The sequence below is a fragment of the Leucopleurus acutus genome, assembly GCF_964270905.1.
Source record: "Leucopleurus acutus genome assembly, chromosome: 8".
In the NCBI taxonomy this organism is placed as follows: Eukaryota; Metazoa; Chordata; class Mammalia; order Artiodactyla; family Delphinidae; genus Leucopleurus; species Leucopleurus acutus.
Genome location: NC_139151.1, coordinates 109,611,432 through 109,634,877, shown reverse-complemented (window position 1 = coordinate 109,634,877; position 23,446 = coordinate 109,611,432). Strand labels below are relative to the sequence as shown.

Below are 23,446 nucleotides of genomic sequence, written 5' to 3'. Positions count from 1 at the left end.
TATGATAGTTACCCAGGGGAGGAGTCCTGCTAAGAGAATTTGACTACCTAATGAACTCTCAGTGTTTCTACAAGAAAAGCAGCCGTGTTCAGTCCTGCCTCATTAACAAGTGAATCAGACAGTCTGACATACTGACTTGTCTGATATCTTCAGTATTTAATAACCTTAGTATTTCTGTCCCAGAACGGAATGTCACATATTTTCATGAGGGCACCTAAGGTCATAGGGCACAAGTAAATGTTCAAGAACTAGAAGAACAGAGCCTTTGCAGGTTGCGGTGATGAGTTCCATAATTTAACAAATGTGATCTTGGTATTTGCACGTCTCTGAAAATTATGAACCAAACACGTTATGAATTGATAGAACCCGGTGGGTTTTTTTTTTTTAAGAACATTTTGACTGTAATTTTCCATCAGAACAAGATCCGTGACTAGAATGTTAATGAATGCAGAATCTATTTGTCCCTCCCTGTTAGCCAAATGCAACCTGAAGACAAAAGGCTGGGAGCCTCCTGGGGCTCAGGGTGAGATAAAGCCGAGGGGAGCGTGGTCTGAGGACCACGGGGAAGCCTGCAGCACTAGTGCTAGGGGGTGGCTTTTGTTGTGCTGTGTTCTGCTTCCAGATGGGTGACGTTACAGCAGGAGTAGATGCTGGTGATGTTACCGAGTCCAAGCTCGCTCCGCTCACCGCACGACAAGCCAGTAAATCGGAGACGAGGCGCGGAGGCAAGGAGCACGACATCATTCGGAAAGCCTGCAGACGGAGAAGATGGCGGACTCGGTGCCCCCAACCATCTTATGAGGGATCTGGGTGCCACTTTCTTTTATAGGATCAGAGAGGGAGGGGCGGTGAGGAAGTGAAGTCAAAAGGACTATCGGTCTTGCAAAACGGGTGAGGGGATGTGTTACTTTCTTCTTTCTTGCGGCCATTCACAGGTAGGCAGGGTCAGATTGTCTCCCTGTGAGCTGAACAGAGGCACTTTAACATTCAGGCAGAGGATTCCCTGAGGCAGGCCATTATGTATGATTATAGTAACAAAAGCAACGAAAAGCAAAGGTTAACGTCAAAGAAACAGATCCAACATGGAAACAGAATTGGCTCTTCCCTGTTACACTGAGAATGATGCAGTAGAGATAAAAACACGATACTGCAGAAAGAGATGACAAAGCCTTCATGTGGGGAGAAGTAACAGAGGAGGGTTGCCATTGGTATGCGTGAAGACAGGTCCTCTCTTGCAACAGGAAGAAACACAAACCTGGAAATGAAGGCAGGTTGATAGATTTGGTGATAAGACTATGTGTAGTTTTTTTCTGACCTATTCAGTTTCTGAGGCCCAGAGGGTAAGACAGGAGGGGCAGTGTGACAATAGCCATCTCAAAGTATGAGAGGACACCCATCCTGGGAATCTAGAAGTCGTGGGCAGCACTAAGACCCCACCCAAGGCGAGGTCTTGACATGAGGTCAGCACACCCTGCTGAGTGGGCAAGTGGAGAGGAAGAGGTGGAGTTATCCAGTGTCGGGGGAGAGGGTGGGACAGGAAGGGGGTTTGACCGTGAGCGAGGGAATGTTCTTAACCACGGTGCGGTAGATCCAGGCCAGGTGGACTGGATGTGGGTAGGACTGTGACGGTTGGCCAGAGCAGTTCCTGAGTAACTGCTGCGCACCAGAGGCAGCGAGCTGAGGGAAAGGACATGGCCAGAGGCAGGGGCACCTGAAAAAGAAATTGAGCAGGGAGTGCAGTTATTGGTATTGCAAAGACCAGGGGATAACCTTGACAGTGACTGACTGAAGCGGGTGGAGGGCAACACCACAGGAGGGGAGGAGGCCAGGGGAACGAAGGTCAAGGTGTGGGGTGGGCTAGGTATGTGCATAGCAAAGTCACCAAGAATGGTACCTGGAGGAGTGAGCAGAGCAAGACAGAACTGAGGCTCAAATCCTCAGCAGCCATGAGAGATTGTTGGGGATTCCGTAACTGACGGCGCCTGTGAAGGGCTGCAGGAGCAACGTTCAATAGCATGTGATTCCAGGGGCCCGGCGTTTGGGGAAAAAGAAAAAGCGCGATCCAAACGTAGTAAAGGGGGGCACCCAGCCCACCTCCAGGTGGGGCAGCCGTTTTGTTGCGGGAGGGGGCGGCAGATCACTCTCGGAGGCTGAGACTGTCTTTGCCAATAGTTTATTCGACACAGGTTCACGGCGGGAGTTACAATAACTGCTCAAGCCAGTAGCATACAGGATAATGTCTCTTTACAATAAGGCAATAAAGACATCACATAATCCAAACAAGCGACAGGTTAATTACACTGTTGTCCCACACAAGGGGAGATGACAGGAATAAAGTCCACATTTAGTCGAGGTGTACCTTTTCTGTGAGATTCTCGAGAGAGTCGGCTTAACCAGCCAGGAGCCGGCATCCAGTGCCCTGTTGCTAGGGAGTGACCCTGACACAGCTCACTTCATTCTTAAATCAAAACAACTTTTCTTCCAAAAACTGTTTTTGGTCTTGGTCATAAAACAACTGGTGGATTAAAACAACTTCACTCAAGTCATAAAAAAGTGCATTTGAAATCATATCAAACCAACACACAGCACTCTGGAGACTGGGAGAAAAGTGCAGAGGAAGGGGAATAAATGCTGGGCGGACGGTCTCCACTGGGGCCGGAGGGATTCAGAAGGGCAGATATCCAGGCCCTGCCCCCGGAACCCTGCTTCCATGGGTCTGGACTATGTCACAGCCCAGGGACAGCGCCTTTAAACATCTTTCCAGGTGGCACCACTAAGTTAAAGAAGATGATGTGGGTCCATCAAAGCATAATCAGAGCAAGGCCTGTCCCACTGACCAGAACCCCCTGGGCCTTTGGGGACGGGGAGGGGCTCAAATTTGCCGAAAGCACTCTCACTCATGAAGCCACATTGCTTTGTTACAGATGACCTCATTACACGTTATTTCTCCTACATTCTTGGAATTGTGAGCAGAAGTAGGTTATATCGCCCATGGATTTCCTTTCATGTTAGCAAAGGGGACTACAGACTATTTGTTATAAACAGACACTCAAGTGGATGAGAGGCTCTGAGTACTCAGAGGACACAGGACAAGGGTCTGTGGTCTGTGACAGACTCAGGGACAGCTGGGGGCAAGTGAGGGGCAGGGTGACAAGCAGAGGCAGGGTAATCAATCCGGACAAGGTTGATCTGGAGGTGTCAGCACTGAATGAGGAGCCCCTGGGGGCCAGGTAGGGCCTGAAACCCTGGATCCTCACAGGGGCCCTGTGGAGAGTGGGCCTGTCCTGCAGGATGCCATTGGCCACCAGGTGGCAGCATGGGACAGGAGAAGAGGGCCCACGGCGTAAAGGTCAGACTGCAGCACTGCTCTAGGGGCCGTCTAGTCATGGGCCCAGGTGTTGCAGCCCCCTTTCTCCATCATAGCACTGGACTGTCTCCCCCAGATCCTAGACTTCCCCAGGCTGGATGACCACAGAAGGAAGCTGAGTCAGACTGCAGCCCCTCCTCACTTCCTGCAAGTGACTGTAATCCCACCAGGTCCCAGAGACGGCCCAGCTCCTCGCCCCTCAGTCACTCTCAGGCCCACCCTCCATCCCCTGGAGGCTGCTGCCCACTTCGGGCCTCCTGTGGCCCTGGGCCCATCTCCTACCGCCCAGATCTGCAGACCCCAGGAAGTCCCCCACCCCTGCCCCAGTGGAGACCTCCAGGCTGTCTCAGGTATCAGAGCCCAGCGCTGGCCCACAAAGCATGCTGAGTGGAGGGGGGATTCCTACCCCAAAAGAAAGGCCTGGGCCTAGCCCAAGAGCCTGCCACTCTCAGCCGCAAGCCAAGCGAGGCCAGAGGCCCTCAGCGTCCCCAGCCACACCACCCTTCCTTGCTGACCAGGCTCCCGTCGCCCCCTTACCTCTGTGCACTCACCCCGAACGTTTGCCAAGCACCCCTCACACAGCACCCAGGCCCCTTGCTGCTCGGCAACCACTGCTGGGCAGGGGGAGAGGACACACCCTCGGCTGCCCCACCGCTGCTCGCACTGGCTGCGTCCTGACGCGCAGGTCGGACCCGCCCCCGGGACAGGTGCCTGTGAGGCGTAAAGCAGGCCCAGGCGGCTCCTGAGGAGCCTGCGCGTCCGCCACGAAGGTGGGCGGCGCCCTCCTTGCTCGGTACCCGTGCTGAGTCTGTGCGCTGACAGGTGCTTCCAGCACATTCGGGGGGCTGGTGTCGGGGGAAATGGGCGGGAACGTGGGAAGCTAGAAATCCAGGCACTGGGCCCCGCAGTGATTGGTGCCCACCTTCCCAGGCACCCCAACCTACCTCCATCACAGAACACAGATGTGGACAATGACCCTGTTGCCCTTGGCGACCCCAGTCCCCAGGCAACCCTCCCCCAACCCCAGCCCAGCTCAACCTCTCTCCCAGCCCCTGTGTCACCACCATGCCCAATGTCACCAACCCAGCCCAGCCCAGGCTGACCCTGACCCCGATCCAAGCTCCAGGTCAGCCAACCTCACACGGAGGGGAAATTCCACTGAGTCAGAGGCTTGGCTTTCCTTCCTCAGTGACGCTAGGGAACCCAGAGCGGAAAGAGGCCGCTGAGCTTAGGGTGACGGGAGGGGTCTGCGGGCAGGTGGAGCTGAGGGATGTTTTGGAGGAAGATCTGGGGCAGGTGAGGGGGACATTGATGGGGAAGGTCTGGAGACCGCTGAGGTTAGAGGTGGGAGGTCTGGGGGTGGAGCTGGAAGGAGTCCTGACCTGGCCTCATCTCATCCCAACACAGGACTGACCACGGGGGAGGACAACAACGAGTTTTTCATCGACTTCCTGCAAATGCTGCTGGTGGGATCTGCAGAGGAGCTCTGTGAGGGGCCCCTGGGCAAGTACGACGTCAGTACAGATGCCAAGGCAGCGGTAACCAAGCTCAAGTCCTGCACAGATGGCCTGCAGCCCATGCACAAGGCGGAGCTGGTCAAGCTGCTGGTACCGTGGCCAGGGGGGCACCCCACTCCCTAAAGGCCTGCAGCCCTAGCAGGACCCACAGTCCTACTCCTCAGGTCCTCCACCAAATGCCATAGCCCCTCATCACCCACCCAGTGCAGCAACCCCGTACCCCAGCACCCCACAGACACCCTGACCTGCCTCAGCCAGCAAGGGTGGACATCCCAGACCTCATTGCCTGCAGAGCAGCCCTCAGCCTCCCCCTACATGCACATACATGCATACGCACACGCTCACACCTGACACACACACAAATGCAAACACACATGTGCACACCCCGCTTCCCCAGCTGCTGGAAGGGGACCGGCTGCCATGTCCAGAGCCCACCGTCCCCCCAGAGGCTGGCCTGGGCCTGTTTGCCTGATGGAGCCGTGGCTCTCTAGTTACTCATCACCGGGCACGGGAACCCCAGGCCTCTTGGCCCACACGTGTCTGCCTTCCGGGTGCAAGTGCTGGGCAGTCAGGACGATGCCTAGTGGACCCCAGACGTGGCTCCAAGCAGCCGTAGGACCAGCCGCACAGGCAACCATGACGACGACACCCCTTCCACTTCCCTGTGCATGAATGTATCCTCAAGCCAGCCAATCAACAAAGCCTCCTGCAGCTCAGCCTCCGGCTCCCGTCTCTCCCCACCCTCAGGCACACAACTACAGGCTCACACATAGGATCATGTGAGCGGAGCACACACGTATCAGTAACCCCACACAGAGGGCAGACCCACCAACAGAAATCCAGGCAGACGCCCCTGTAGGCAGGTGGACAAAGCAAGACAGACAGATAGGCGAGACATGTAGATGCAGGGAGGCATCAGGACACAAGAAGGCCTGCGGAGGCAGAGGTCGGGGGCAGGGGCTCAGAGCGGGGAAGGGCAAAGAGCCCCAGAAAGAGGAAGTGGCCAGGGCTGAGGGAAGAGGCTGGGTGCTGGCGCTCTGCATCTGAAGGTTATCATTTTGAGACAATAAATGTGCACAATATACACATGACACGGGTCCAGGGGATTGAGAAGTCACCCAAGGAAAGAGACGGAGCCCCAGCCGGAGCCCCAAGAAGGACATGCTAACGAGGACACTCAGGGTCCGACGGGCGGGCACAGCCAGCGTGATGCAGGAGGGAGAGCAGGGTCAGGGAAAGGGCCCTCAGCAGAGCAGCAGCTTCCGATGCCAACTCCTGCCCCCACCCCAAACCAGGGCAGCCCTACTGCACCCTGGATCCCAGCATCCCCAACAGCCAGAGCCTTCTTGTGCCTCAGTTTCCCCAGCTCAGTCCTTCCCGGGGGCAGGACTGAGGAGGTTCAGCTCTGCCCCTGAGGACCTTACTCCTCGGCCACTCGGACTCTGGGTCCCATGGCCTCACCGTCCTAGTCCAGGACCTAGTTGTCCCCTTCCTGCCCTCTGCGCCTCTGGCCTGCACCCTGCAACAAGGAGCAAAGACCCGGGTCCCGAGCCAGGCATGGGTGGGGGGCGGGTTCCACGGGCTGAGGCCATTGTCTCCATCACACGGACAGTGATCTAGAACCCACCACCCCACAGAGCCACATTCTAGAGCTCAGGGGCCGGGCCCCTTCCCCAGTTCTCGAAGCCCCCAGGGGGAGAGGAGAGAGAGGGAGAGGCCTTCCTCGCCATGCTCCTTTTCTGGGACTCCCTGGCACCGCGGCCAGTGCGACGGGATTGCCTCTGAGAAGGCTCGGTCCATAGGTTGCTCTGAGCATTGCTCCTGGACTAAGGAGGTGAGGGCCCCTCCAGAGCAGACCCCTGCTCAGCCCACGGCACAGTCTCACCCCAGAAGTTCCCCACCTTTGCCCACTGCTCCTTGCCCAGTCACGTCCAGGGTCCTCTGAGCAGGAAGCACCTGCGCAGACCCCCTCAGAGCCACTGTGGGGTGGCCCGTGAGCGCTGAAAGAGACATGGGCTTGTCCACCAGGCTCTGAGGCTCCTCCCCTTGCGGGGGGACGGGTTGGTGCGGCAGAATCTCCCACTGCTCTGAAGTCTGGGCCTCAACTCAAGACCCCACTGAGGAGGCTGTGGCCTACAGTTCTGCCCCTCAGTGGGGGCAGAGGCAGTGATGGGGGTGGAGGGCCCAGGCCTCCTAGCACCTTGTCACCCTTCCATCCGTGGACAGAGCCAGGCATGGCGGAGGAGGTATGGGTGGGCACCTGGAGGCCCCATCGCCCCCGGGGACCCATCATGGCCCTCTACAGCAGCCCCGGACCCAAGTACCTGATTCCACCCACCACAGGTAAGCGCTTGGGAGCCTGGGAGGGGGCAGGAGCCAGGTCTGCGGGGAGCCCGGGGATGGCCAGGGCTCATCCCTGACTCCCAGCCCATCAACCCCTCTGGGGTCAATGGGGGGTCTGGGGGAGAAGGGCAGGGTCTGGCTCCAAGCTGCTCAGAGCCCCTGCCCCACAGGCTTTGTGAAGCACACGCCTGACAAGCTGCGTGCACCGGCCTACAGCTTCCACGGGGCCCCCATGCTCCTGGCAGAGAACTGCTCCCCGGGGCCCCGCTACAGCGTGAACCCCAAGATACTGAGGACTGGCAAGGACATCGGCCCCGCCTACTCCATCCTGGGGCGCTACTGCACTAAGACCACGCTGACCCCCGGCCCTGGTGACGGACTCTGGCCCAGCCCCAGCCCCGCCCCGCCCCGCCCAACCCTGCTGGTGGCCACTGCAGGCCTGGCAGGGCCAGGGTGTGAGGGGTACAGCCATCCTCACCCTCCTGACCCACCTTTCTCCTCATGAAGGGATACCATCAGGCCTGGAGGTGGAGCTGTGACACCACTGCAGCCTCTGAGACCCTAGTGCCCTACTCTGACCTGGGCCTTCCTTGGCCAAAGTCACCGCACCAGGCCCAAGTCAGACTCGCCCTCCTTCTCAAAGCAGCCCCTGCCTCCCCCCAGCCCCTGCAGCCAGCATTTCCGTCGTGGACACCCGTGCACAATCCCGGTCGCCACTCACTGGGGCCCAGAGGCCCCAGGCCTGCGACGTCGCAGGTCTTCCTAGAACCGCCCGAGCAGGGCCGGGCACCTGTTTGCATCTGCTGGTTGGTCCTCCCCGTCCCAGCACCCACACCATTCCTCCCCCCACCCTCAGGCCACTACTTTCCAGAGAAATCTACCAAGCATGTGTTCGACTCGGCGCCCAGCCACTCCATTTCTGCCCGAACCAAGACCTTCCGAGTGGACAGCACCCCAGGTCCGCCACAGCCCCGATGGCCCATGGCTGACCGGGTCGAGGATCCCGGGCAGGGCGGGTGAAGGGGTCTGGCCTGATGGGGGTGGAGACTCCGGGCACAGGATTCCGTCCAGCCTGAGACTCGGCACTTGTGCCCCCGACAGGCCCCGCTGCCTACATGCTGCCCGTGGTGATGGGGCCCCACACTGTCGGCAAGGCCTCCCAGCCCGCCTTCTCCATCAAGGGCCGCAGCAAGCTGGGCAGCTTCAGCGACGACCTGCACAAGGCAAGGGTCACCCGGCTCGGGCAGAGCACTGCTTACCCCTAGAGAGACGGCCCTCGGGCCCCTTCCCCCAGAACCTAGGACCCACCAGCCTGACCCCCATCCTCCCGAAGCCCCTCAGCTCCTTCATCCTCTTGGAGCCTGCCACACGTCTGTCCCCACCCCCACGGGTTTACATCCCAGAGGTGAGGAGGGGCAGACAGTGGAGGAGGACGAAGAGGCCGAGGCTCGGCATGGAGACCGATGGTGCTGGGGAGAGACGAACAGCTCAACACCCAGTGTGTGGGCGCTGCCTGAGTGGGGTGCCGCCTGAGGGGCGAGGAGCAGTGTGAGACACGGTGGCATGCAGGAAGAAGCTGAGAAGAGGAGAAAAATAAGCTGTGACATACTTGGGGGAGGAGGGTTCTGGCTGCAGAAACAGCCAGTGCAAAGGCCCTGAGGTGCTTGTGTACCTGGGAGCTTGGGGAGCCTGGGGAGACTGGCAAGGTGGCATCACAGCACCGCTGACCTCACCAGCCCCAGGCCCTTGAGTCCGCAACTAGGAAGAGTCCTCTCTCACACACACTCATGGAAGGGGCAAGTCTGGGGCTGGCACAGACTGGGGTGTCATTGCCACGGCCAGGCTGAAGGGAAGGTGACATTCCACACAGAGACGGGCCCCACAGCACTAGGGTACTGTCACATGGTGTGGCCATCGTTTGGAGACAGAAGAGTCCCCTGACACACAGTGACTTGGGGCCTGAAACCCAGTGTCTGATGCCAGCCCCTGCCCTCTGGGGTCACACGCCCTGGCAGGCCGAGCCTGTGTGAGCCTCTTTCACCTCCCAGACCCCAGGTCCCGCAGCCTACCGCCAGACCGATGTCCAGGTGACCAAGTTCAAGGCTCCACAGTACACCATGGCTGCCCGAGTGGAGCCCCCGGGGGACAAGACCCACAAGCCAGGACCAGGAGCCCACAGCCCTGAGAAGGTCTGGCAAGAGTACTGCCCGGAGGGGTGGGGTGGGGACGGGTCTGTAAGCCTGCAAGGGTCACGGGGGCCAGGCACCATCAGAACACTGTGCGTTCCAGCACCAGCCTTCCCCAGCCGGCAGGCTCTGGGTCCCCAGTGTCCCCAAACACTGGTGACAGTGAGCGCTGCCGAGTGTCACCACACACCAGGCTCTGAGAGGGGCTTCCTGCTGGTCACCTTGGCCGGCGGTTTAGGGGGTACAGCAGCCCCAGCCCCAGTGAGGGCAGAGCCTGCAGGGTGGGGGCAGGGGTGCCGGCCCCTCACAGCCTCTCCTCTCCCAGGTGACAGTGACCAAGCCCCGCGCCCCGATCGTCACCTTTGGCATCAAGCATTCTGACTACATGACACCCCTGGTCGTGGACGTGGACTAGCCCTGGCCCCGCCCCACCCGTCACGCTAACTAAGCCTCTGCACATCATGTCCCCCCAACAACAGATTCCCTGAGCTGAGGGCTTTGGGCGGCTCCTCTACCAGCTGGGCTGCAGCCGGCCTGGCCCTGCAGGGCAGAGCATGCTTGCTCGGACAGTTGTGACCAGCTGTTTTTTCTACGCTTTCCCATTTGCTAAACGTGTTTCCTGCTGTGCCCAGATATACAATAAATCGCGGATTCCGTTAGCGATGGTTTGCCTTGAGGGAGGATTAACATTTTCCAGAAAGGGGCCCCCACGGGCGATCATGCCAGCCCATGTCAGGTCCCACCCTAGCTTCCAGGGCCTGGGGTCTGAGCAGAGAGGAGGGCTCAGGAGCATCAGACGCTGCTATGCCTGCCCTTCTGATTCTGCCTTGAGCGCTGCCCTCCGCACCTTGCTGTATCCTCCAAAGACGGTCACACCTGCATTCGTCCCTTCCCATGTGGTCCTCTCCCTGTGTGACTGCCTCTCCCCTGCTGAGATGGGGTCTGTGTCCCTCCCCTGGAATCTAGAGCCTGTGACCGTCCTGAATAAAGTGATGCTACGTGACTTCTGAAGCCAGGCCATGCAACATACAAAGAAAACAGCTTCTGCCTGGACGTCCCTCTTCTCTTTGCTCACTGTCACACCAGCCACCATGTTGTAAGGAAGCTCAACACACGGCAACACAGTGAACCCAGCTGGGCCCCCAGCTCACACCAGCAATGACCTATAGATGTGTGTGAGCCTTCAGCAAGTGGCAGTGCCAGTCTCTTGTCTCCAAACGGAGACCTTAACATCACAGAGACAACTATCTCCGCTCTGCCTGTCTCAAACTCCAGCAGTAGCCATGAGACATAAAGTATTACTGCAACTTTAAGTGACTATATTTGAAGGTGATCTGTTAAACATCAAAGATAATACGGGAAGCATAAGATCTGTGCAGGGAAGGGGGTGTCTGAGCTGTGATGAAGAGGGGCATTTCCAGAGGATGCCCTGGAGTCCAAGGCCAGTCTTGAGGAATGAAGTCCAACCTTCACCCTAGCCCTGGGCAGGCAGCCCTGTCACCCCCGTGGGACTGTGGGCTGCAGCTGCACTAAGCATAGTACAGCTGCTGACCCTCACTCAGCTGTATCCGTGTCAGGCTACTTGTTCTAAACACCTCACCTGCATCCCTTTAATCCTGAAGAGGTAATGCTATCATCTGAGTCACAGAAACTCGCGCAAAGGAAGGTCCAGCAACAGGAAGTGGCAAGCTCACGTCTGCCCGCCTGAGGGGATGAGTGAGGAGGGGAGAAGGGACCCAGGAGAAGGAAAGCAGCAGAGTCCAGACCATTGGTGCCCACGGCCAGTTTATGGAGCAGAGTCAGTTCCAGACAAAGCTATCTGAAGCCCCCAAGGAAATGAAAACACCAAAGGCTTGGGGTTTACTTCATCACGAAGCTTTTTATTCCAAATTTTTACTGCTAAATGTGTTGTCCATGAATTATGGGATAGAACCTGGCAGTTCATCCTCACCTGGCACAGAGGGAGGCTCCAAGTCCTTCTGTTTTATGGTCTCCGGGATCAACCTCGGCAAACCCCACTTACCCACAGGATTAGGTGCTCAGTGTACAGGGCTGAGCAGGGAAGGCCCCACAGGAAACCCTGCCGACACAGCGGCAGCAGGGGTGCCCTGCTCCCTTCAGGAATTCACCTAACACAATGAGAGTAGGAAGCAAGAAAGTAAACCAGAAAGAAACTAGAACCCAGACCCCCAAAGAGGTGGAAGGGCTGCAAAGAGCCGTGGAGGTGGAGAGGTGGGGAGGCACAGACGGAGACCTGAGGAGAGAACACAGCAGCCGGTGTGCCACCCTGAAGGCAAACCCTAAATTCCTGGTCTGCCTTGGCAAGACAAGGGGGCACACCACATAAAAGCATCTGCGGGGGGAAGGCTGCCATGGCTGAGCCACGTTCTCAGGAAGCAAGGTTAGCAGGCCCAGACAAGGTGGGGGCCACGGAGCTCAGGTCTCGGTGTATCTGCAGGGCCTGTGGCAACCAGATGGAGACACTGCACAGGCAGCAGCTGTTGAGCTTGGTGACCAGAGGACGAAGCCCCGCGACAAGGTTCAATGTGAGATGAGAAGCAGGCGAAGCCAAAGCCGCAGCGCACAGGGCGCTGGGGGTCAAGGCAGGACCAGAGACCTGCGAAGGAACGTCCAGGAGGACAGGGCAACAGCCAAGCCCCAGAGACACGGAGACAAGCAAGGCAGTCTCACCGGGGGAGACACAAGCACACACTGGACGAGACGGCGCACTCAGGTCGCAGGTACAGCGGAAGAGAGGGCACCAAGGCAAGCGTGCGAGGTGAAGCCAGCCTGCTGGGCGGAGGACGAGGGGAGGCGCAGCAGCGGCACCAGAGGCGCGGTGCCCGGGGCCAGACACCAGCAACGTGGGGCAGCAGATGCGGCTGGCGCACGCGACCGCGCGTGGCACGAGCGTGCGGGGAGGCGGACGGTGAGCCAGTAGCCCTCAGGGAGTAAGGGGGGCTGACTAGGAAACCAGAAGGTCGAACAAGGGCAGGGAAGGACACAGCCGGTGACTCGTTTCTTGTAAGCGTTTTTTGTGAAGACAAGGATACTGAGGTCTCAGTGGGGTAAGAAGCCACTAGTCTGGCTCGGCCTGTGGTTCAGTTCGAGGTTCGAGTGAGCAGGGGACTGACCGAGTGGGCGCTGAGGGCCCAGGGAGAGATGGGCAAACACCGCAGTGGAAGGGCCAGGCTTGGTGGAAACTGCCCGCTGACCCTCAGAAACTAACCTCTAGGTCCTATGAAGAGTCCTTACTTGGAAGCCTCCTGTCTATACCCACGAAAGTCCCTCCTCACACCCTGCCTGACTCTGAAATGCCAGATAGACTTGTTTCCAGAGATCTGGTCTCCTGGAAATAGATCTCTGGTGCTCTGGGTAGATCTTGAGTCGTGAGAAAGTATCACTTTCTGCACCTGGATACATGGCCGGGAGATCACCAGAATGTGAGCCCCATGCTTTCAGCGAAGGCTGCAGTTCCCAACTCCATCCACAACCCCTGCCCTTCCCTGAGGGTCGGGCTTCAGCTGTGGGACTGGAAGGCAGGAAGAGGCCTCTCGGCAGGACCCTTGACTTCCACTGGTCCACGGATGCCCAGCAGCTCTGGGCAGGAGCAACTGCCATCTCTGGGTTGAGAACACTCGGCTGAAGGTGACAGCGATGATTTGAGGTTCACTGCCACACCCCCTTCCTATGTCAGCTCCAAGCATCTCAAATACCAGACGTGGCCTTATCCAGACAAGAACAGCGTAGAAGAGCCTGGAGACGTTCAGAAACTCGAGGGCCAGGGGAAGAGCTGCTGTTCACAGGTGGCCGTGTCCAGGATGCCCAGCTGCTCTGCTTGGACCTGACTCTGCTGGGGCTTCTAGCACCCAAGGTGGCAGAGGAAGTGGGCCTTGGCTGCCCCATGAAGATGGGCCCCTTGCACACATGGGGCCAGTTAACACAAGCTCACCGGGTCGGAGCCCCCAGCCACACAGGGACAAGGCCCCTGGGCCACAGCCATCGTTTCAAAGGAGTATTTTGCCGTTAAGTTCTCTGGCCCAGGACGCCGGGCAGAGGTGGACCATGCTTGCCCGAGGCACCCGCAGGGGCCAGCTCCCACTGGCTCACGTCCTCGGCCTCGACAGGAGGTAGGAGAGGATGAAGAAGACCACGATCAGGCCCACGGCCATACCACACAGAAGCTTCCGGTTGTCTCGCCCAGACCGTGCCATTGCGGAAAAGCGCCTCACGCTCCCCGTGAGGAGGCCCGTCACACTCGTGAAATCTGTGTCCTGAGGAAGGAATCCCATCATCATCACACAGGGGCGGCGACCCCACAACACACACACATGTGGGGGCTGCACAGCAGGCGGTGGGGAGCAGAGGTGACCGTGACACTCGCAAAACACGGGCCTTACCATGCCGCCCAGGCTCTGGTTCTGGTCTTCCACGTCCCTATCAATGTCCAGGGCCAGCTGGTCAGAACACAGAAGAGGCAGGGTCAGACCAGGACAAACACAGTGGACGGCACCTGACCCCCAGCAAGACCAGCAGAGGTCAGGAGATCCAAATGCCACCTGGGCCGCACACAAGTGAGTGTGCCACAGACGGGACAAGGATGATGGAACTACCTGAAACCCTTCCAGGTTTTCACCCTCCCTCCGATACCCCCTCCAGGATGCTAGGTGGAGGCAAAAGGAGAGGACCACCACTGACCGATTTGAGCCTGGTGACCTTGGAGGCCAGGCTGTCAGCCATCCGCTTGTTCTCCCGGTCTAGAATCTCCTCCACAGCGCCGGGGCTCTGAGCTGCAAGTAAAGACAGAGGTTGAGGGCATGCATCCACCCACGAGCATCCCCTGCACCTCAGCCCTTTGTGGCCTCAGGGCTCTCACTCCAATCCCATCTGGCCCAGTCGGGTGTCCGGAGGTACTGGGCCCTCCTGAGTCTACTGAGCAGGTCCCGCCCTAACCCAGGATCCAACACGTGGACTCCACACACAAGACAGACTGTATAAACAAGTGTGCGTGAGCACACGTCCTGTGTACTCATCCAGGCTGGGATGCGTAGGCACCTCCAAAGGGCTCAGTCCAACCAGCACTTTCTGACATTCTGTGACAGAACCTGTACCATCCCTCCATGGATATCACCAGCGACGTACACAGAACCTGTTCTCAGAGAAAACCAGTGGACTCTGGTAAAGCCTTAGGAAAGCCTTAGTAACAAAGGTTGAGACTGATCCCAACAGCAGGGCCTAGGTCTGCTCACTTCTGCACCCCACACAGGGCCTTGCATGACACCCAGAGCACGGTGTTTGCTGAGACCTGGCCCACGACAGGGGCTGGGCTTGGTGATTTAAAATTACCATCCTATCGGGTGGGTGACAACTGCCTCCCCCAAAGTTCAGAGTGCATATCTGCCTTGGCCCAGAAACCTCAATGAGACTCATCTAATAGGAGCACAGCCCTAAGAACCACGAATGTGTACAGACCCCAAAATTAGAGGCGTTAGCGTTCTACCAACTCCTTGTATCCATTAATTCCTTAAAGGTCACAACAGCCCAGCGAAACAAGCAACAGCATTCCACTTGGCAAATGAGAAGAGGGGCTCCCGGGGGCAAGTGGGGCACCCTGAGCCCGAGTCCGTACGCGGCCTGCTTGGGCCCTCTCATCACGCGCAGCCCCCACTCCGAGGGGGCTAGCCTCCGGGACCCGTCGACCAGGCGGCCCGGCCGAGGTCCCGGACAGAACCATCTCGCAGGGGTGGGGACTGCGGGCCTCCGGACCCAGCAGCTTCACGGAGCAGCTGGGCAGGAGCGCCCACAGGGCCCCAGGGACTCCTCCACCGTGCTGCTGGCTGCAGCCCGGCCGCCCTGCCCCGTCGCCGGCCGCCCCGAGGGTCTCCCGGACGAGGCCACCCAGCGGGATGGGGGGCAGGCAAAGGCGGCTCCTGCGGGCAGCGGCGTCGGTGCCGGCGGGCCGCGCCGCCATCCGCCTCGGCTCTCCCGCACTCACCCCGAGCCCAGTCCGCCATCCCGTACAGCTCCGACCCGGGGATCCGTCACCGGCTCGGCCACAACCTCCTCTGACGTGGCACACTCGCGGGAAGTGGCTTCCGGTCCCGCCCCTTCCGCCTCAGGGCCTCCGACTTCCGGCCGAGGTCCAGGCCGCGGGGGTGCGGCAGTGGGAAGGGAAGGATCTGACGTTTCTTCCACAGCTTGGCTTGGGAATGGGGCGAGCCCTTTGCTTTTGGGACCCCTGGGTGGTTAGTGTCTTTAATGTCAATTAGGGTGCCGACAAACACTCCCGCAGCCATTCCCGCCTAAGGCGGCTTCAGGTCCTAACTGTGAAGAGCTCACGGGCCCTTTCCCAGGCGAGAGAGGCTCCTCGCCGCGACCCCGCCCGGGTCCTGAGGCCCGACCCGGCCCGCCCGGCTGCGGTGCGGCTAAGAAGCGGACTCGGTGCGAAGGCCGGCTCCAGTTACTGCCGGCGGAACAAAGTGGAGATCAGTGCCTAGAAAGTGCCTGGAACCAGCGAGCAGTGCAGAAGTCGCAGGGGTGAAGCACTCCGAAGAAAACAAGAAACCAGGAAGAGGAGTGGGAGCGTAAGGGGAGTGGGGACGGTAGAAGTCAGTGCTTCTTGACTTTGCACCCGGGCACTGACAAGGGGCCTGACACAAAGTAGATACTCAACAAAGCCTTCTTGCCCAGTGGATGGACTATAAGTTACCACCCAACGTAATGGAGCATTTGCTGTGTGTCATTTAGTCCGCCTGACAATCCACTGAAATGGGAACTTTTATCATCTCTGCTTTTCAAGTAGTAAACTGAGTCCAGGCCAGACCAACAGGTGTGCCTGCTTAAACAGCAAGGAAGTCACCGCACATGACCAGGCTTTGCCTTCATCCTGACCTCCCCTCCCCACTCTCCCCTTTCTCTCAGCCACAACAATGACGTTTCTATCTCCCACCACGGCCATTCCCACCTTTGTACTGGTCACTCCTTCTACCTTCCATGACCTTCTTTCAGATCCTTTCCTGGTTCACTTCTTACCAACCGGTCTCAGCAAAAATGGCACTTCTTCAGGTCTCCCTGCAGTCCATCAAGCCCCTTTTCTTATTCGATCACAACACTATGCCTAAAGTCGTCTCGTTTGCCCGTTTTTCTTGGTCTTCACCTCTGGCACATAAGCTGCACGAAGGCAGGGACCTTTGGGTCCTGTTCACCCGCATCCCGGCTCCTCGCATGCAGTAGGCACTCAAACGCCTGGTTAGAAACCAAGTGGTCCCGGGGTTGCAAAATCCTTTCCACCTCGGCTTTCTCCTGGACATCTCATTCGTTCTGTGCATCAAGAGGAGTGTTGGTGTTCGTGTGATGGAAGGGTGGGGGGCTGAGGTCCTCTCCTACAGGGAATTCCGGCCCAAGAAGCGAGGCTCGCCGCTCGGTTCAGGGGCGATTCGGGCCCAGAGGTCGGACGATCACCGAGTCGGATCTTGAAGCCCAAGTTCACTTGGCGGCAAAGCCTTCGGGTCCTAGAGGGGGGCTGTTCCAGGGCTCGCCACTTTAAGGCGCGCGCAGCCCAGACTACGCCGCGCACGCCTCGTCCCGACCTCCCCCGCGCGCCTCCCAGGCCCCGCCCCGCGGCGCCCCGCACACCCTGTCCCGGCCTCCCCCGCGCGCCTCCCAGTCCCCGCCCCGCGGCGCCGCGCTAGCCGGGTCGTGGCCACCCCAGTGCGCCGAGCCTGGGCGGGGCAGGCAGACGGAGGCCGGGAACCGTGAAGCGAGGTGCTTCCCGCTTTCCCGGCGCCGGGTCCCGGGCCCGCCATGGAGCCCCGGGCGGTTGCGGATGCCGTGGAGACGGGGGAGGAGGACGTAGTTATGGAGGCTCTTCGCGCATACAACCGGGAGGTGAGCGGGACGTTTAGGGAGGAGGTGAGGCCGGGTGGGGTCCGCACGCGTGGCCGGCGGCGGGGGCGTGAGTGGTGAGCGTGGCGAGGGGCTGAGGGTGGAAGGGAACGCGGCGGGGAGGAGCGCCAAGTCTCTGAGGAGTTGCTGTGGGGGCTGGTGTGTGGGGCTGGGGCGCCATCTGTTCCGAGCGGTGCCTGCGGCCTCAGGTCCCTATCCACGGAGCCCGGGTTCTGCCGCGGTGGGCCTGCGCCTTCTGAGCCTCTGGGTCTCTCTGCAGAACTGCCAGAGTTTCACGTTTGATGCTGCCCAACAGGAGGACAGGAAGGTGGGTGCTCAACGAAGGGTAGAGGGGCAGGGACGGGTGGCCCAGGTAGAGGAGCCTGGTGGAACCGCTCTTCTCCCTGCCCACAGAGACTGGCGGAGCTGCTGGTCTCGGTCCTGGAGCGGGGCCTGCCACCTTCCCGCCGCATCATCTGGCTGCAGAGCATCCGCATCTTGTCTAGGGACCGCAGCTGCCTGGACTCATTCACCAGCCGCCGGAGCCTGCAGGCACTTGCCTGCTATGCTGGCATCTCCGCCTCCCAGGGCTCGGTCCCCGAACCCCTGGACATGGATGTTGTGCTTGAGTCCCTTAAGTGCCTGTGCAACCTTGTGTTAAGCAGCCCCGTGGCACAGGTGCTGGCGGCAGAGGAGGGTCTAGTGGTGAGGCTCGCAGAGCGAGTGGGGCTGTACCGCCAGAGCAGCTTCCCGCACGACGTCCAGTTCTTTGACTTGCGCCTCCTCTTCTTGCTAACGGCACTTCGCGCCGATGTGCGCCAGCAGCTGTTTCAGGAACTGCAGGGAGTGCACCTGCTGACCGAAGCGCTGGAGCTGACGCTGGGAATGACCCCTGGAGAGAGGCCCCCTGAGCTCCTGCCTCCCCAGGAGACTGAGCGAGCCATGGAGATCCTCAAAGTGCTCTTCAACATCACCTTCGACTCCATCAAGAGGGAAGTGGACGAGGTGAGGGCTGATCTTAGCCTGTGGGTGGGGTATGACAACTTGGACGTTTCTTGGACGTGCTGCTTTGCCAGGTACCTTCAAATTTCTCCACGTCAGACCAGGAGGAACTCTTAGCCTGTCAAGAGAAGGCAGGGAGATGCCCATCCGGGACAGGGCCCTCAAGGAAGTTTTCTCAGGGCGGTGGAGAGCATAACTGGCTCTTGCAGCTTGGCAGGAGGGCTGTTTGGTGGGGGGAGGCTGTGAGAGACTCATCACCACGCCTCTGTGAGCATGGACCTAAAGCGCAGAGCAGCTCCAAAGGGATCCGTCAACGTTCTTAGTCAGGAGGGTGCTCTTCAGGTCGCGTGGGAGAGGACAGCATCCAGGTGTACAGTAGAGGTGTGTAATTAGCGCGCGTGGGCTTGCAGTGGGCCAGACGGTAGAACCTCAGCTGGCAGCGATGGGGGCGAGCGGGGCTCTCTCTCACAGGAATCTTTCTCTCTTTGGTCAGGAAGACACTGCCCTTTACCGGCACCTGGGGACCCTTCTGCGGCACTGCGTGATGGCTGCTGCTGCTGGAGACCGCACAGAGGAGTTCCACGGGTGAGGGTGGTGCCTGTCGTGCGGGGGGCGTTCTGCTCGCAGGTCTCCCTGGTGGTTCCTAGCTCTAGAGTCTTCTTTCACCTGGGTGAGACGGACGTCAGTGTGTTTCCGGGGAGCTCCGGCATTTACAGTACACAGCTAGGACAAGAGCTGTGAGTCCGGGGACAGGAACGTGCCAGTGGACTTTGGGTAGCGTCACGGACAGTATGGTATCTGTAAGGCAGCACGCTTGTTCACGTCCATTGTTGCTAACCTACGCATAGGCAGGTTCTGATTTTTGACTGCGTTGCTTCGACCCAGATGTGCACTAGGTCGGCCGTTCGCAGGGAGTGTTCCCCTCAGCTCTGGTACCTCGTGCTGTTGCTCAGGCCCCTAACGCTGGTTCATATCGTGGCCCCAGCAGGTGGTGGCAAGCGTTGTACCTGGGCTCGGGGATTGGATTTACCAAATGCCCCTTTCATCTGTCCCCAGCCACACGGTGAACCTCCTGGGGAACTTGCCCCTCAAAAGTCTGGACGTTCTTCTCACCCTGGAACCCCACGAAGGCTCTTTGGAGTTCCTGGGAGTGAACATGGATGTGATTCGTGTTCTCCTCAGCTTCTTGGAGAAGCGTCTGCACCAGGTGGGCAGGGGGAGCTGCTGTGGCTCTGGTCCAGGCTTTCCCGAGCAGCTGTGGTCGCTGCGTTTTTGTAGTCCACGCTGGGAGGTGGAGATCAGCCCCCCAGTGTGATTCAGGTGACGCTCCAGCTCCTCCACGGTCCGGCCACGCAGGAGGCTGGACCCTTCTCCCTGAGAAGTATACGGAAACAAGTTTTCAGAATCTAGCAAAGGACTCATTTTCTTAGCTCTCCTTGTCTTTGAGTGGCCCTGAGAAGCCCGCCCACCCGTAGTCCCTGCTTGTGACCCTAAACTCAAAGTGTCACTGAGCACAAGCAGCCCTTGGTGACGAGCATCGGCCGTGCCTTGGCGTCCCTAAGGGGACCCATAGGGCCTTCAAGCCAGAGGCTCCCTGATTCCTGCGGCTGCACCCCAGGGCATTGGCCAGCCAGTGCTCTAACCAGCCCCCCTGGCGTTCGCAGATGTATCACGCAAGCCAAAGAGATTCTGTAGGGCCCCGGGGAATCCATGTTGCCTGCGTGCCCTGGGAGCTGGTTTGTGTTCTGGCGGTGTGCTAACAGCTTGGGACACTGTTTTCCCCACCATTGTGGTGTAAAGGGAGGGAAGTGAGACTCAAAGCAGTTGAGTGATTTGCCTCAAGTTGCAGGGCATGCAAATGGCCCTGAGTTAGGGTCCACGCCTGTCCTTTTCGAAGCTCACACAGACACCCACTGCCCTCTCTTAGCCCCTCAGCTGGGGCCCCTGTGGCGGGGCCTCGTCCCGAACGCCTCCTGCCAGGACCATCTGGTGCATGTGCCTAGCTCCCCTGGCCTCGAGTCAGATGGGCGCAGTCCAGTGACAGAGGCTCCTCTGCAGACGCACAGGCTGAAGGAGAGTGTGGCTCCCGTGCTGAGCGTGCTGACGGAGTGTGCCCGCATGCACCGCCCCGCCAGGAAGTTCCTGAAGGCCCAGGTACGGGGCAGAGGGGCCGCGGTCAGGCCCTGGTCAGAGACCCTGGTCGTTCCAGGCCTGGGCTCAGGGACAACTACATCCCCAGGTGCTGCCCCCGTTGCGGGATGTGAGGACCCGGCCCGAGGTGGGGGAGCTGTTGCGGAACAAGCTGGTTCGCCTCATGACGCACCTGGACACCGACGTGAAGAGGGTGGCAGCCGAGTTCCTGTTTGTCCTGTGCTCTGAGAGCGGTGAGTCGGGGGGCCAGCCCCTCGCCTGCCCCTCCCCAGCCACGTTTGCACACTGACCTGTGCCCTGCCCTTCAGTGCCCCGATTCATCAAGTACACAGGCTACGGGAATGCTGCTGGCCTCCTGGCTGCTAGGGGCCTCATGGCAGGGGGCCGGCCTGAGGGCCAGTACTCGGAGGACGAGGACACGGACACAGACGAGTACAAGGAAGCCAAGGCCAGGTGTGTGCCCCCCACATCCTCGGGCTGCCCTCACTCGGCCCCCATTCCTATTCCCACACCCATTTGGGCCCGTAGGGTGGGCAGGACAGGGTGACCAGCAGGTAAAACCTTATAGAATCAGGCTGCTGTTCCCAAGTGACACGTATTCTGACATCAGGGTGTTTTGTTGAGAACACCGGCTGAAGGGGGTCGAGTAGTGCCGGGGACCAGGTGGTCCAGACGGCAGGAGCTGGTTACCTGCTGCTCCAGGAGGGAGGGCTTTTCTGCAGTTGCCTCGCCTTCCCCGCACCCAGGAAAATGGGTTTCTTGCCATTACAAGCCCAAGCAGGAAGATAAGGAACTCCACTCACCCCACACAGCCTTCTTTTGTCCTGCAAAGTCACTGATGCGTTCCCCATGCTCCCTCTCTTGTGAAACAGCATAAACCCAGTGACTGGAAGGGTAGAGGAAAAGCCTCCCAACCCCATGGAGGGCATGACAGAGGAGCAGAAAGAGCATGAGGCCATGAAGCTGGTGAACATGTTTGACAAGCTCTCCAGGTATGTGGCCTGGCAGGAGGGGCCCAGCGCTGGGACAAAGGAGAAGGACCCACGTCCTGTCTTGCGAGCCGCAGGAAGTGGGATCAGAGTGGGGGTTAGGTTCTGGCAGGGCTGCGTTACTAATGTTTGAAATCACCTGTCTTGGAGGAAATTCTCTAGCCAGGGGTTAGGGCTGAGGTCGGTATTAGGTCCATCTTTACAGTTGATGAAAACTGAGGCCCAGAGAAATTAAGACACTGCCTAAGGTCTCAGAGCTTAGGTAGCAGTTAGGATTTAGGCCTGACTGAAACAGTTCCCACCCAGGCTTCCCCAGTAAACAGGAGCAGCTTGGTGGAACAGAAGGTCGCAGCCAGGGGTGAGCAGGACCCCTGCCCTTCCCTTCCACGCCTTTTCCCCTCAGGCACAGAGTCATCCAGCCCATGGGGATGAGTCCCCGGGGTCAGCTCACATCCCTGCAGGATGCCATGTGCGAGACCATGGAGGAACAGCTCTCCTCGGACCCTGACTCGGACCCTGACTGAGAACGGCTGCTCTTCCGCTGCCCTTCAGAACTGGTGCTGCTTCCAGAGGAGTCCTGGGGGCCAGGACCTGGGGAAGCCACATCCCTCCCTCCAACTCGGAGACCCTTTTCTCTTTACTCCCACACTTCTATTCGTGATTTGCCTTTGGTCCATTTTCTTCTCTTTAGGGCTGCGAGGGTCTTGTCCTATGAACTCTGGGAACTCAGCCTTGCTTTCCGCAAATGAAGTGGTTTCTTTTATGTGTGCCTGAGGGCAGGGCTTAACTGAAGGCAGAAATGTACATGGGTTTGGGAGGGCGGGGGCTGAGTGAGACACAGCACATCCACAGCTGGCATGCAGGCCCAGAGCTGGTGTTGGGCAAGCACCACATTTCACAGGGGAAAGAACCTGCTGGAACTTTATATGCTAATGCCAGAAACACACAAGGTAGGATCTGCTGTTTTTGTCCCCACTGAGTGCACGGCTGGCAGCCTCTTGCATTCTCGGTCCTGGCTCAGTGCCCAAGTTCTCTGGTTGTGACAGTTGGGTCTCAATCCTTCCCACTGGTTTCAACCATAAATACATGAAGGAAAATGTCTCTCCTGAAACCATAAGTCTAGACTTCTGTCATGCACCACAGAGCTTCACAGAAACATTATTCTGGAATAAAGAGTTCCAGGCAGGGATGTTTGTGTGTGAATACATGTGCAAGATACCAAGTAAAGGCACGTTAAGCAGAAATAGAATCATGTTTTTCTTACAATTCAGCGCTTTTCCCAGGTGCGTATGCGTGTCTTGTTCTTTTTTTTTTTTTTGCTGTACGCAGGCCTCTCGTTGTGGCCTCTCCCATTGCGGAGCACAGGCTCCGGACGCGCAGGCTCAGCAGCCATGGCTCACGGGCCCAGCCGCTGCGCGGCATGTGGGATCTTCCCGGACCGGGGCACGAACCCGTGTCCCCTGCATCGGCAGGCAGACTCTCGACCACTTTGCCACCAGGGAAGCCCGCATGTCTTGTTCTTGAAGAGTGAGGCCACCAGGTCTCCTGAGGAGTCTGTCGGTGAGATCTGCTCCAGCCCAGGGGCCCAGTGGGGAAGACAAGATGCCAGGAAGGAGAAAGCACTGGGGGCAGGGTTGGGGCAACCCCAGAAGAGGCCTGTACAGAAGCAGGGAGACCACAGTATGTTCTGCCCAAACAGCAGTGTGGCCTGAGCACAGGTCAGGGAGCTAGGCGAGGTTTCCAAATGAGTACTGCCTTCTGTCTTAGAGGTTAATTCTAGCAGCATTACTGGAAGAAGGCCTGATGGGGGCGAGTAGAAACAGGGAGACAGGAAGCTGCTGGAATGGTCTGGAACAGATGAGTCTGGGGGTTGATGTGAAAGGCATCAGGGTCGAGTGAACAGGATGGGATGACCTTCATGAGGGGTGCTGGGTGCTCTGAAAGTCCCGTGGACTTGAGCTGGAAGAGGGCACTATGCCCATCTCCGAGATGAATCAGGGACAAATG

General features: G+C 58.9%; 4 protein-coding genes across 6 annotated transcripts; 3 read left to right on the top strand and 1 right to left on the bottom strand.

Moving 5' to 3' along the window:
• Window positions 1-3,316: 3,316 nt before the first annotated feature.
• On the top strand, window positions 3,317-5,007 carry SCGB1C1 (secretoglobin family 1C member 1; the record flags this gene model as incomplete). The annotated part of the gene is made up of 3 exons (XM_082845060.1): window positions 3,317-3,349; window positions 4,367-4,493; window positions 4,775-5,007. The coding sequence occupies 3 exons, from the start codon at window positions 3,317-3,319 to the stop codon at window positions 5,005-5,007; spliced, it is 393 nt and encodes a 130-aa protein (XP_082701186.1).
• A 2,111-nt stretch (window positions 5,008-7,118) lies between these two features.
• Window positions 7,119-9,828, top strand: CIMAP1A (ciliary microtubule associated protein 1A; the record flags this gene model as incomplete). The annotated part of the gene is made up of 6 exons (XM_082845059.1): window positions 7,119-7,227; window positions 7,398-7,598; window positions 8,084-8,185; window positions 8,329-8,450; window positions 9,276-9,416; window positions 9,739-9,828. The coding sequence occupies 6 exons, from the start codon at window positions 7,119-7,121 to the stop codon at window positions 9,826-9,828; spliced, it is 765 nt and encodes a 254-aa protein (XP_082701185.1).
• A 1,498-nt stretch (window positions 9,829-11,326) lies between these two features.
• On the bottom strand, window positions 11,327-16,888 carry BET1L (Bet1 golgi vesicular membrane trafficking protein like). 2 transcript variants are annotated; one of them, XM_082844174.1, is made up of 4 exons: window positions 16,378-16,888; window positions 14,112-14,203; window positions 13,814-13,870; window positions 11,327-13,687 (listed from the first exon to the last, which is right to left on the bottom strand). In XM_082844174.1, exons 1-4 carry the CDS (start codon window positions 16,406-16,408, stop codon window positions 13,520-13,522), a joined length of 348 nt encoding a protein of 115 aa, XP_082700300.1. In that variant the 5' UTR covers window positions 16,409-16,888; the 3' UTR covers window positions 11,327-13,519. The 2 variants fall into 2 exon arrangements, with proteins under 2 accessions (XP_082700300.1, XP_082700301.1); XM_082844175.1 differs by lacking the exon at window positions 16,378-16,888 and adding an exon at window positions 15,409-15,700.
• A 254-nt stretch (window positions 16,889-17,142) lies between these two features.
• Window positions 17,143-23,022, top strand: RIC8A (RIC8 guanine nucleotide exchange factor A). Of its 2 annotated transcripts, none has more exons than XM_082843897.1 (10): window positions 17,143-17,300; window positions 17,578-17,625; window positions 18,120-18,302; window positions 18,793-18,884; window positions 19,356-19,506; window positions 20,358-20,453; window positions 20,539-20,683; window positions 20,759-20,903; window positions 21,323-21,442; window positions 21,843-23,022. In XM_082843897.1, exons 1-10 carry the CDS (start codon window positions 17,217-17,219, stop codon window positions 21,961-21,963), a joined length of 1,185 nt encoding a protein of 394 aa, XP_082700023.1. In that variant the 5' UTR covers window positions 17,143-17,216; the 3' UTR covers window positions 21,964-23,022. The 2 variants fall into 2 exon arrangements, with proteins under 2 accessions (XP_082700023.1, XP_082700022.1); XM_082843896.1 differs by having other exon boundaries at window positions 17,712-18,302.
• Window positions 23,023-23,446: the final 424 nt, after the last annotated feature.

Bases quoted from the DNA above. Each gene is read 5' to 3' on its own strand.
- BET1L (XM_082844174.1), bottom strand. From the start codon at position 16,408: ATGGAAGGTAGAAGGAGTGACCAGTACAAAG. The intron at 14,204-16,377 runs GTGGGAATGGCC...CTTTACTTGCAG, and splicing joins AAGGAGTGACCAGTACAAAG to CTCAGAGCCCCGGCGCTGTG. The intron at 13,688-13,813 runs GTAAGGCCCGTG...TTCCTTCCTCAG, and splicing joins ACCAGAGCCTGGGCGGCATG to GACACAGATTTCACGAGTGT.
- RIC8A (XM_082843896.1), top strand. From the start codon at position 17,217: ATGGAGCCCCGGGCGGTTGCGGATGCCGTGGAGACGGGGGAGGAGGAC. The intron at 17,626-17,711 runs GTGGGTGCTCAA...CCCTGCCCACAG, and splicing joins CCCAACAGGAGGACAGGAAG to AGACTGGCGGAGCTGCTGGT. The intron at 20,684-20,758 runs GTGAGTCGGGGG...CCTGCCCTTCAG, and splicing joins TGTCCTGTGCTCTGAGAGCG to TGCCCCGATTCATCAAGTAC.